The sequence below is a fragment of the Scardinius erythrophthalmus genome (assembly GCF_964197995.2).
Source record: "Scardinius erythrophthalmus genome assembly, chromosome: 2".
In the NCBI taxonomy this organism is placed as follows: Eukaryota; Metazoa; Chordata; class Actinopteri; order Cypriniformes; family Leuciscidae; genus Scardinius; species Scardinius erythrophthalmus.
Window position 1 is genome coordinate 67,693,769 of NC_138222.1, and position 13,548 is coordinate 67,707,316.

General features: G+C 42.0%; 1 protein-coding gene across 1 annotated transcript; it reads left to right on the plus strand.

The window, feature by feature from the left end:
- Window positions 1–8,786: 8,786 nt before the first annotated feature.
- On the plus strand, window positions 8,787–12,513 carry LOC308684101 (snaclec 7-like; the record flags this gene model as incomplete). Its single annotated transcript, XM_081355149.1, has 3 exons — window positions 8,787–8,823; window positions 8,916–9,140; window positions 12,164–12,513. The coding sequence occupies 3 exons, from the start codon at window positions 8,787–8,789 to the stop codon at window positions 12,511–12,513; spliced, it is 612 nt and encodes a 203-aa protein (XP_081211275.1).
- Between the last annotated feature and the right edge of the window lie 1,035 nt (window positions 12,514–13,548).

The following is a 13,548-nucleotide window of genomic DNA, read 5'->3' on the forward strand; positions in this document are numbered from 1 at the left end:
TTCCCGCCGCCGATGGCGCTTCGGGACACATCGGCTTCCAGCGAACACAAATCGCAGTATCTGCCCGAAGACGTTGCGGCACTGTCGAGTTCGCCGCCTCTCAGGAGGTCTGTAGAGAGCATATTTCGGTTAGTTCCTGCCAGTTAGCTGCTTCAGGTCACCAAAGCCATTTGGAAATTTATAGCCGAGGCCAGTCTCGAGGGACTGGTCCCCATAATGGCATATTTAGACACCCCGAGGGGTCTTCAAAATATAGCCTGGGGGTCCTGCTTATGGTGGAGCTAATATACAAATATTATCTACTAAGGGTGGTTCACATGTCGGCCAGCCCCGAGCAGGGTCGGTTTTTGGAACAGGAAGTCTAGTCCCTCTTAACACAGGAAACCTCAAAGTGGGCTCTTCCTTGGTTACGGGAGCCCGGGTTCTACAGCTGGCACTTCATAGTTCCTATGAGGGGGGGAGTTAGGCCTTATTTTGGATCTCAGGGTACTGGATCAACCTCCGAGGGGGTTCAGATTCAAGTTACCGACTGTCAGTCAGACCAGCTCCGAGGACTGGTCTGTCTTGATAGATCCACAAGCTCCTTAACTCCTCATTCCCTTCTAACCCCATCACAGGAAGTTTCCGAGATCTGCTTTTGGGGGGAAAAGCGCATCAGTTCTGGACTCTTCCAGTCGGCCTAGCCTTATCCCCTCGCACCTTCACTAAATGTATGGACCACGGCCCTTGCTCCATTGAGACTTCAGGGGGTCCGTATCTTATAGATGACTGGCTCATTTTGGCTCAGTCAAAAAGAACTAGCAATTCAACATCGAGATGTTGTTTTGCGCCATCTGAGGTGCGTGGGGTTGAGACTCAATGTCAAGAAAGGTTCCTTAACTCCTCTTCAGAGGACTACGTCCCTGGGAGTAGAGTGGGACTTAGTCACAATGCGGGCACAATTGTCTCCTGCTTGTATAAATACTATCTTAAACACAATGAAGAGTATTAGGTTAGGCCAGGCTATCACTGTCAAACACTTTCAAAGAGTTTTGGGTCTTATGGCTGCAGCTTCCAAGGTAGTACCCTTTGGTCTGCTCCATATGAGGGCCTTGCAGTGGTGGCTCAGGAACAAGGGATTTTCTCCTCTGGGAAACCCTTTTCGTGCGATCAGAGTTACGCACAGATGCCTTCGTTCTCTTGTCGTATGGAAGAAACCATGGTTCCTGTCTCAGGGCCCGGTTTTGGGAGCACCATGTGAGAGAAAAACTCTGACCACGGATGCGTCCCTCACGGGCTGGGGTGCGGTTATGGAGGGCCGTTACACCCGAGGTACTTGGAAAGACCATCATCTCACATTGTATATTAATCGCTTGGAGATGTTGGCTGTATTTTTTGCCCTGAGGCACTTCCTTGTAGACCTCAGAGGCCATCATGTTCTTGTTAGGACAGACAATATGTCGGTGGTCTCTTATATCAACCGCCAAGGAGGTTTGAGATCTCGCCCTCTTTGTAGACTGGCGCATCAAATTCTTCTTTGGTCCCAAGACAAATTTCTCTCTGTCAGATCTATTTATATTCCTGGGGTTGAAAATATGGGAGCAGACATCCTGTCGAGGCAGGGGCCGAGGCCCGGGGAATGGTGGCTCCACCCTGAAGTGGTTGAGCTTATATGGAGAGAGTTTGGCCGGGCGGAGGTTGACCTGTTCGCTTCTCATGAGAACTCTCATTGCCCGCTCTGGTACTCTCTCTCACATCCAGCTCCTTTGGGCTTGGATGCCACGGTACAGATGTGGCTGAGGTCACATCTGTATGCTTTTCCCCCGATCGCTCTGCTCCCTGGGGTTCTAGAAAGGGTCAGGAGGTACGGAGTGAGACTACTCCTTGTAGCTCCGTACTGGCCGGCCCAAATTTGGTTTTCGGACCTTATTAGTCTCTTGGAGAGTCCTCCATGGAAAATTCCTATTAGGAGAGATCTTCTGTCTCAGGCTGATGGTATATTATTTCATCCCCGACCAGAGTTATGGAGACTATGGGTCTGGCCCCTGAGGGGGTCCCACCCATAATTAGGTTGCCCTTTCCACCGAGGTGGTCAGGACATCCATACTAGAACCCCACTCTACTAGGAACTAAACAATTAAGTTAGGGAGGGCATTGAACCCAGTTTATTACTGCCCACTGGCTTCAGTACTGGTGTTCCATCCCGCTCTCTAACGGGATCTCCTGTTCATGCTTAGGGCCTCTGTGGCGGCCTCAGTGCCCTCCGCAAGCCTCTAAGGGTGTTCTCGAAAGGACGTTCCCACTGAAACTCCATGTTCCTGTAGATTGGAGGATGAATCCTGTCATCCAGCCTATTGGCATCAGGCTGATGGGTTATCCCTGGCACCCATCATGTCCTGTGGGTGAGGTATACAAATATATATTTGAGATATATAAGTATATAGGAGAATCTATTGAGTCTGCTTCCTGCTCGTCTTACTCCCTGGAAGAGTGGTGGTGCTGCCCCCTCTTACTTGCTAGCGTGGGAACCACTCAACGTTATTTTTGCCCGGTACTGAGGTACTTGTAGGCAATGTTAAGATTCTTCAGGTATTCCATCCTCCATCGCATGTGTCGGATGGTCAAGGTCGTAGCCTTTGAGGTTCCTACATTAGGACTCAGGCTGAGAGGAGTCAGTCCATCTAGTTATGCATCAAGGGTTAGGAGCTATTCCCTTTATTAAGAGTACAGTTGGTTATCTAAAACCACTCATATTTGAAGTACAAGGTGCGCTTCTGCCTTCACCTCTCATCTAATATTTTCTACTGTCTGGGGCTCCCAGCCATGAGGTCAGTCGAGCCTCCGGCTCCAGACCTCCCCTTCTTGCACCAAATCTTATGACAAGCTAGTTTGGATCTGCCCTCTACTCATTCTATCGTCCGTGAGTGTACCAGATGCTTTATACCAGGGCGTTTTTTCTCTCAGTGTGGTGGCGTGGGTATTCGTTCCCCAAAGTATCGAGTATCGATGCAGCGGGAGTTCCCTTTACGAAAGGGAACGTCTCGGGTTACGTATGTAACCCTCGTTCCCTGAGTAGGGAACGAGACGCTGCATCCCTCGGCCACACTTTTCGCGCCCCTGAGAACGACTTGCTTTGACCAATTAGAAGCTAACATTTCCTGGTTCCTGTGACCCTTTTGTAGCTTCCGGATCACCGTCACATGCGACGTCACGGGTGACGTTGCACCAATCAAGATTGGAATAGTTCCATAGTTGACTTCAGACGCTTCATGCCGAAGGCATTCCCCAAAGTATCGAGTATTGATGCAGCGTCTCGTTCCCTACTCAGGGAACGAGGGTTACATACGTAACCCGAGACGTTTTCTCACAGACATTTATTTTTCTTTGACTGGAGCCTGAAACGGAGGGTTTTTAAAGGCTCTCAGTAACCAGTATCACCAGTCTTCACTAATGAACTCAACCCTTCTCTGTTCAGTTCAAACAGCAACAGATAAAAGTGGCCCAAAACAGAGAAACTCAAACATGGGGTCTGTCCAAATACCCACACTTGGCCACTAGAGAGTATGTGCACGTAACAGGATATAAGTGAGCACATTTTACTGGTGCAAAGACGAGTATTTTGTTATTTGTACAACATTTGCAAATGCTTTTTATCACTTAAAGCTGCAGTCCGTAGCTTTTTAGGGTTAAAAATTATCCAAAATAATTTTTTGAGCAAGTACACAACCAGCCAGTGTTCAAAACTCTCTGCTCGACGTAGCTTGATTCAAAACGGTAAGCTTGTAATAGTGTTTTTAATTCCAGTGGTACTGGTGGATTTCCACGGGAAATTCGAGCATGTCTTTGCGTCATTACGTCACATCTGTCCACATAAAGAAGAGTCTCGGCTAGTCGGCTATGAGTGTGAGGATGCCGGAGGTGGAGATTTATAGCCTTTTCTCTTCTTTTCTTTTCTTCCTATTTTAGCTATAGGAAGAAAAGAGGAGGGGGTATTTGTATTTATATTAATGAAAGCTGGTGCCGTAATTTTGCGGTCAGGGAAAGAATTTGCAATCCTGATCTTGAACTACTGTGTATTACTTTGCGCCCATATTATTTGCCAAGGGAGTTCACCAATATATTTGTCTGTGCAGTGTACATTCCACCTAGTGGGAACGTTCATAGGGCAGCTAGTCAAATTGCTGATTGTGTTCACAAGCACTTACAAATTAAGCCTGATGCACCTGTATTGATTCTTGGTGATTTTAATCAATGTGGTTTGGAGAGATCCTTACCAGGGTTTTTCCAATATGTGAAGTGCGGAACGAGGAAAAATAATATCCTTGACAAGTGTTATGGGAATATTAAGGATGCTTATGTGGCTAAAGCCAGACCCCCCCTCGGCAATTCTGACCACAATGTTATTAATTTGCTCCCCACCTATCGGTCAATTTTTAAGAAAAGTAAACCAGTTACAAAGGTGGTTAAGGTGTGGTCAAGTGATAGTATAGAGGAGCTGAAGGGATGTTTTCTCTGTACGGACTGGGACATTTTTTATCAAGATGCAAATATAGATATGGTCACTGAAGCAATTACGGCATATATCTCATTTTGTGTGGATCTAGTTATCCCTCAAAGAGCTATTAAGAGGTATCCGAATAACAAACCATACGTTACAGGGGGAATTAAAGATTGCATTAAAAAGAAAAAATTGGCCTACAGGTTGGGGGATACAATGGGACTTAAAGCAGCACAAAAGGACCTTAACCAGCAACTAAGGGTAGCACAAAAACAATATAAGGAACAGGCTGAACAACAGTTGGCAAAATGTAATACTAATGAACTGTGGAATTCAATTCGAGGAATGACCAATATGACCCCGAAAAAGAAGCCATTGTTCGCTGTCAATGAAACTGATAAAGCAAATGAACTGAATAATTTTTATATGAGATTTGAGACAGACACTTTTAAGGAATGTCATGATATTTTAGGTAATGTAAACTGTAATATCAGTAAGGATAGAATATTGATATATTCAGGGGATGTTACAAGGGTTTTTAAAAATTCATGCTCTAGTAAAGCAACGGGACCAGATGGGATGTCATGTTTTCTTTTAAAGACATTTGCTGAGGAGCTCACATCAGTCTGGCATCGCCTTTTCCAGCTCTCAATTGATACGCATACAGTACCAGAGCTTTGGAGAAAATCTATTGTAATTCCAATTCCAAAAAATTCATGCCCTCAGGACAATAATGATTATAGGCCAGTGGCCTTAACATCGAACGTTATGAAATCATTTGAGAAGATAATAATAGGAGAGCTGCGTAAGGAAGTGGAGCCATCCTTAGATCAGTATCAATTTGCATATAAAAGCAATCGTGGTACTAATGATGCGGTTTCTACATTAACACACCTGGTTTTAAAGCATCTGGAGAGTCCAGCTGCCTATGCTAGATTGCTTTTTATTGATTTTAGTTCTGTGTTTAACTCCATCCAACCACATAAACTGCTAGAGAAATTAATTAATCTACAAGTTAATCCTTTTATAATTAATTGGTATTATTCCTTTTTAACAAATAGGACACAACAGGTGAAATTTAACTCAGTGCTGTCGGATGTTGCGGTGAATAGTACAGGGGCCCCTCAAGGGTGCGTAAGTTCGCCATTTCTGTTTACTTTGTATACAAACGACTGCATTAGTCAGCAATCAAATCAATTTATTATAAAATTTTCGGATGACACAGTAGTATTGCAATTGTTGACAAGAGACTGCAGTATTGACGACTACACAGCTGCTATAGAAGCGTTTGTGGGCTGGTGTGACGACCATTATCTACAGATCAATCTTAAAAAAAACTGAAGAGGTCATCATAGACCCCAGATCAGTGGGGGATAGGAGCTCTGTTGTGGTTCATGGTGAAGCTATTGAGCAGGTTACTTCATATAAATATTTGGGGGTTTACATTGATAGTGAGACACATGTATCATGGGTGTGCACAAGGGTCCACCAGCGTTTACATTTTCTACGGAGATTGCGATTGTTTGGAGTGAGCAGTAATATCATGTTAATTTTTTTATAAAGCAACGATTGAGTCTGTTTTAAGGTATGGAATTATTGTTTGGTTCGGAAGTCTAACAGGAAAATTGAGAGCCCAAATAAATAATGTGTTGAGAGTGGCAGGAAAAATCATGGGGACACAGACAATTAGCTCGTTACAGGATATTTTTGAGCGTTGTATCACCCAGCAGGCCAACAAGATTTTATTAGACCCTTCGCATGTGTTGTATCCTGAGTATACGCTGATGAACTCTGGTCGGAGATACAGGGTTACATTATGCAAGTATAACCGATATAAATATTCATTTTTACCGTTGTCTATTAAATTAATTAATGAGCAACTGCAGGAAGATAAATAATGGTAATAGAGGGTACAAGAGGCAGGAACTGAGGGCTGTGTTGTGTTATGATATATGATATATGTATTGTTTTTATGATGTAGGGTTTTGGGACTGGAATGTGTTTTACTTTTATTTTATTTTAAATGTTGTATGTTATGTGTTATGTCTTGATGTGGCAGCAATTTCCCTAATCTAAAACAAATCTCTCCTAAGGGAGACAATAAATGCTACCTTGACCTTGACCTTGACCTTGACCTTCTCACAGCACTTGGTATAATTAAACTTATCAATTTGATGGCGGATCCAGAATGGTTCAAACGACAATAACCAGTGACAACTGGAGATTCACCCATTGTAAAACGCGAAAGACTTCGGACTTGGGAGAAAAAAAGAGACTGCAACTGGCAAAACAAGGATACATATCAGAAGGGCATAAAGTGTAGTCATGCAATGCTGACATTAACAATTTGAGAACAAAGAATAATTTGCACGGTTTGGCGTGATATGATCAGCGATCGTTAGATTTAATCGGCGTGATTTACTGCAATGCTTTTTCCCCTTAGTTGGTCAGAACAAAAGTGGATGTTACTTACTTGATAAGACGACATTTTCCGGTGAAAATTCTAACGTTGTTCATATTTCCAAAAAGTAGAATCTGTGATTGTGAATGACAGTATCCACACCGGTGCGGTGATTGACAGCCGCTCATTCTCCTCAAAACATTGGATTCATCCGCGCCGTGCCGTGCCGAGGCACAACGCCAGAGGAGAACTGGCCCCCGACTGAGCCTGGGTTCTCCCAAGGTTTTTTTTTTCTCCATTAGGTCACTTGATGGAGTTTTAGGACACCACTTGATGGAGTTTTTCAGTTCCTTGCCACTGTTGCCTTTGGCTTGCTCAGTTGGGGATATTTTAGGGATATTTAATTTAATTTTATCAATCAATAAATTCCAATAGAAACAAAACTTGTTGTATTATTTTAATGTAATAATGTGAAGCTGCTTTGATACAATTTGTATTGTGAAAAGCGCTATACAAATATACTTGACTTGACAACGCTCGTAAAGTTGATAATTCCGTGAATAACTGCAGTTGCAGATTTCGAACAGAGATGGCGACAAAGAGGAAAAACTGCGGACTGTAACTTTAATTAAAAGCACCATCATTACTAGTAAATCGTGTTACATATATGTATATGACTATAGGCACTGCTGTACAGACGCTTAGAGGATTATTTAAAAATGCAAAGCTAGAATCAAAATAAAGCTCTGTAAACACTTGCATTTTTACAACACTGTAAATGTGTCCCATCGGGTAATCAAAAGTTCTACACACACTTGCGGTCTTCATGACCTCTTGAACACTTGGGCCAAACACAAGGACAATGTCATGCAAATGTAGCTGGAGTGCATTAAGAACATTTATTTTGTGATTCCACTTGCCATGACCATTTTTGGGCTTTCCTCACTCTTTCCGTCCGCCAGTGACACACTTTGCTTCTTCCCAGTCTGCATGCGCATTCACAGCGGTGGGTCACGCAAGTTTAAGTGCTGAAGGCCGTAATCTTGTAAATGATTGTTTCATACGTTATACTGTTGTACTGTGAATTCAAGTCCCTCTGTGATGGACACATGTATGTTTTATTAATTATTTTCTTTCTTTAAGTGGTTTTCTTAACGTTGATTTGATCCTTTATCTTTCTCAGCATCGTTCATTACTGCTCTAAGAGCTGCACGAGTCCTCATTATCTGTTTTTACTACAGATGTTATAAAAGGAGGATTTGATGGGACAAATTTCTGCATTCATGAGTGATTCTGAGTAGACACAACACAGATAATACACCGCTACACACGCAGACAAATGGTGAAGTGCAAAGATCGCAAGAATGGAACGGCCATTTATGTCAAGATGATCAGGGATGAAACACGAGTTATGCAGTCCAGCAATATCTTTAAAGCTGCTGTTTAGTTGTGAATGTTCAGATGTAAATTGTAAATGTTCATATCATTTTTTTATTAAGATTCATATGAATATAGACTAATACTGACACAGACGTCAATATGCAAATATAGAAAAACAGAGGTAGACAAACACAAATAAGGAGGAAGTAAAACATGAAAATTAGTTTTAGAGCAATACACAAATGATGTGTTGAGCTGAATGAGGGATGAGAGCAGATATAATAATAGCGTAGTGTAAATCTGCAGACAGAAACATCAGACTCAGGACAGAAACACACAACCTCTAAAGTAAGAACATGTTCATTCTTCAAACACAATTACACTTTCAGGTGTTAATATTGTCTGGATGATTATGTACAGTGAAGTCATGCGGCTGTTCAGATACTAATTGAAATGGTCATATTTTACTCCAAAATGAATCTGGGAATGTTTGTTGTCTGAGTTTTTCTCTGTGTTTCTTCCTCAGAAATGGACCAAACTCTATATTTGATTATTCTTCTCATTGGTGAGTGTGTTTGTTGTATTATTTATGGTTTATAGTTTCATCAGGTTTGACCCTGTTATGAAAAGCATTAAATCAAATGCTCTCTTTCACAGCTCTCTGCTCCATATCTGAATGTGTTCAGCGTCAGTATCACTTTATAAACGAGAAGAAGACCTGGACTGAAGCTCAGAGATTCTGCAGAGAGAAATACACAGATCTGGCCACCGTTGACAACATGAAAGACATGAACGAGCTGAAGAAGAGTGTGAATGGGGTTGGTCAGTATGTCTGGATTGGGCTGAAGAGGACGAGTGTTGATAAATGGCAGTGGTCTTCAGGTGAACCTGCGCTCTATCTGAACTGGGCTGATAAACAACCTGAAGGCAGAGATTATTGTGGAATGATGTCAAATGGACAATTTCATGATTTGTCATGTAGTGAAAATCATCATTTCATCTGCAACAACAGTGAGTGCAGCTACTTAAAACTACCGTTTATTTATAGATGCACCATATACCAAATATGACGGCTCCAAGACATTTTCTACTAACACACACAGTCTTAACCTATAAATTAAAGGTAGTGTAGGCAATTTCAGAGAGGCCAGCAATATCAAGCTGGCTTTGAAAGCATGAGATCCCACTCTCCCTTCAGAGTCTCCAAACCCACGGCTCCTCTAAAACACAAGAACACACACAGCAGAGTCGGCTAAGCGTCACAAGCAAGGTTATAATCATAAACGAAAACAAACTAAAAAACGAAAACTAGGTGGGAAAAACATTATCATTAACTGAAATAAAAATAAAAATGAGGCATTACAAAAAATGATAACTAACGAAAACTGTAATGTGTGTTTGGCAAAACTAACTAAGGGTGTATTCACACCAGGAAAGTCCGATAGTTCACTTGCTTTGGTCCGGACCAAATAGGATGTTGATTTTTTTTGTTTGGTACGGTTCGCTTTCACACTGCTCTTTTTACAAGTGAACCAAAATGTGTAAACAAAACCACACGTGTGCTAAGGTCGTCCATTCATTGGACAGGAATTCTCAAGCAGGGAAAAGCAGGAAGTGCACAAACAGGCTCAGCATGGAGATATTTCGTAATGTAATATTTGTTATTTTACTGATTTGGTGTTATTCTCTACAAACGCAATATGAAGAAACTATATGGTATAGATAAAAGCCCGCCCGCACCGACAATTGATTGCTTGATTCCTTACATGCGCTTCGTGAGGCACACTAGCTGGCACACGCACGCAAGGTCTCTCGCTCCCTCTCTCTCTGCCGTGCGCGCGCTCTTGCTCGCTCGCTCGCTCGCTCGCTTTAGACACCATTATGCCAAAATGTCCGTATCCTCATAAGAGCAGTCAAATAAAAGGCGCAGTTTTCTGCAATTGGGTCGGTTCATGTTCACACCGTAAACGAACCGTACCAGAGTTCGTTTGGAACCGTACCGAGACCACCTCTTCAGCTGGGTCTCGGTTCGATTGTTTGGTCCGCACCTGAGTTCGATTGCTGTATTCACACCTGCCCAAAAGGTCCGCACCAAGGGGGGAAACGAACTAGAGTTCGATTCAATCGAACCAAACGAGGCAGGTGTGAATACACCCTAAAATAAAATAATACAGTAAATGTCCTTATTTTACGTCTTTGTCAATGTCTTTCATAGAGCAAATAACGTTCAGCTGCATTTCCTTTCCCTGCTCTCCCTCCATCTCTATGTCACTGCGTGCACACACACACACACACACACGCGCGCACACACACAGCCCCTCCCCTCCGTGCACTCCATGAAAACGAGTGTTCGATGAAAGCAAGTTTGCTAAAGGTCTGTATCTCGTGAACACCTTTACACAATCACACATTAAAAAGTCTTTAGAAAGTTAACTAGTTGCAAGTTTGAGGTAAAAACTAACACTAAAACTAATAAAAAAAACTAAACTAAAACTAAACATTTTCAAAAAAATAAAAAATAAACTTTAAAAACTAATTAAAATTAAACTGAATTTGAAAACAAAAAGTCAAAACGAAATAAAATCTAATAAAAAATGCAAACCTATAATAACCTTGGTCACAAGAGACTGTAACTACCTCATGTCTCAAACCACATAATGTAATTGTCACAGTGGATTGCAGGAAGGCAGTCTGAGACGAGGATATTTTTCCAAAACGAAGGTTTATTTGTAATTAAACACATGGCGGCAGAACAGGTAGCAACACACACACTAAGGGCCAATCTCATTTCTCTGTCTTTCCCCTTCCCCCTTCCCCCTCCCTCCCTAATGCATTAAATACTTAATAATAAAATAATATTTTTAGATTTAATTAAAAAAATCAAATTGGCAGATTTTTAAACATTGCTTTAAAATGGACACGTGAAAAAAGAGTGCTTTATAAAATTATCTTTAAAGCTGCTAAAATGACCCAGACACAGACTTGTTTTCTTCTTCTGGTCTGTGTTGCTGCAGGTCTATTAGTCTGCATTTACACTACAGCACTAAATGCACAGGTTTATTTTGACAAATGTTTTTTCCAGTCCGTCGCTTCAATGTAACAGATTCACACCCGTAATTATATATTTTTTTCCCCCTTGGCAATTTGGCGTGCAGTTTTCATACTCTACACTTTGCCTATCCTGTTTTATAAAGGCCCACTTGAACATTTCTGGCCTCACCCCTGTTGTGTGTGTGTGTGTGTGTGTGTGTGTGTGTGTGTGTGTGTGTGTGTGTGTGTGTGTGTGTGTGTATGTGTGTGTGTGTGTGTGTGTGCAAAACATAAAGCAGCATAAAAATAATGAATAATGAACAAACTGATTTATGAAACTGTTTTTTTTTTTTCTTCATACAGCGAACACAGGACTCGTCTTTGTCGATCAGCCGAAGAACTGGAGAGACGCTCAGAGTTACTGCAGACAGAATCACATTGATCTGGTCAGTGTGAGGAACCAGAATGAGAATCAACAGATTCAGAAGTTCATTAGTGGTCTTGGGTTATCTGGATCATGGATCTGGATCGGTCTGTTCAGAGTCAGAGACTCATGGCAGTGGTCAGATCAGAGTGACTCCTCTTTCAGATACTGGAATACAGGTGAACCTAATAATGCTGGAGGTGTTGAAAACTGTACAGCGGTCATTCAGAACACACAGTGGATAGACATCTCTTGCAACAACCAATTTCCTTTTGTGTGTCATGAAGGTGAGCAGATCCTCACAAACACACACAATCCATCCATCACCTCCAGATATCTTAAAGTTCACGCTACATGTCTGACATGACAGATTCCTCCACAGTGTTTGTTCTGCATGTTGTTTTTGATCAGTCTCTCTCTAGTTTTTGCTTGTGGTTTGTTTTGTGTCCAGATAAACTGATTCTGATCAACGAGACTCTGACGTGGCCTGAAGCTCTGAGATACTGCAGACAGAATTATACGGATCTGGTCTCGGTTCATTCAGTCGAGATGCAGGAGGAGGTGATGAATGTGGTTAAACGTGCGTCTACTGAGGCGGTGTGGTTGGGTTTACGTCACTCCCATATTTTGGGCATCTGGTACTGGGTGAGCGGAGAGACCGTGTGCTATCATAAATGGGCTTCAGGAGAGGAGAACTGTGTGTCTGGAGTGAGATCTGGAGCAGTTCGGTCTGGAGGAGATCAGCGCTGGATCAGCCGTCCTGAACACGACAAACTCAACTTCATCTGCAGCAGATATTAGGAGTGAAGGATATGATTGTGTTCTTACATAACTGGCGAATGTTTTTTTTTAACTGGCAAACACTTTTTGTATTGTTTTAATCATCAGATAATGTGCTTATATCAGTACATTGAAATTAATTTCTGTAATTTAAAAGTATCATATGAGTCTTATTACTATCAATGTAATGTTCTTTGGGTATTTAAAATACTAATGTGCACTATATGTTTTAAAGACCCCATGACATCAACATGAGTTTTTATCTGTGACTGTTCAGTCAAACATACTTGCTGTTAAATAGAAAGTAGAAGATCTTGATTCGAGGATGTGGCTCAAAGTATATCGGCTGTTATAAAGAAAATAAAAGTAAAGCACAAGCCACGTCACTGTCACGGTTCATGAGTGCGCTGCTTCCTGCTTGTCTCGTGCATTTGTTATTGTTGTCTGTGTGCCATGTGCGTGTGTGTGTGGGTGTCACCGTATCAATTATCAGTCAATCATCTCATCTGTAATCAGCTCGGCGCCAGCTGCCACTCATCTCCAGTTCCTTTAAAGACTCACTGAATTCTTCTCTCATTGTCAGATCGTTGGTCGATGTTTGTGCTGTGTTTCCTGTTTCCCGTGAGTTGGTTTCTTCCTGGAGTCCTGTGTTGTGTGTTCTTCGTGTCTGGATCCTGTCTTCACCTTCACGCCGTTTCACCGCCGGATTCATCGCGACCATCTAGTCCCTGCGCCACCCTGCTTCAGCCGTCTGACCCTCACCATCTGCCTGCGTCTGAACTTCTGTGTTTAAGTGTTTAATAAACATACATTCTTGAGATCGCCTGCATTTGCTTCCTTTTTCCAGTGCGTCATGACAGTCAGTTGATTTCATGGGATCTTGTTATTCTGGTGGTGTGGCTTCTTTCTTCTCCTCACTCCTGTGTTTTGCACTAATCATATATTTACTAATTACTTGTTTAAAATATGATTGTGAGCATCTATATGTGTCTCAATAAAATGAAATATGGTTCATTCTTAAAGCTACAATATGTCATTTTTTTCACCACTAGGGGT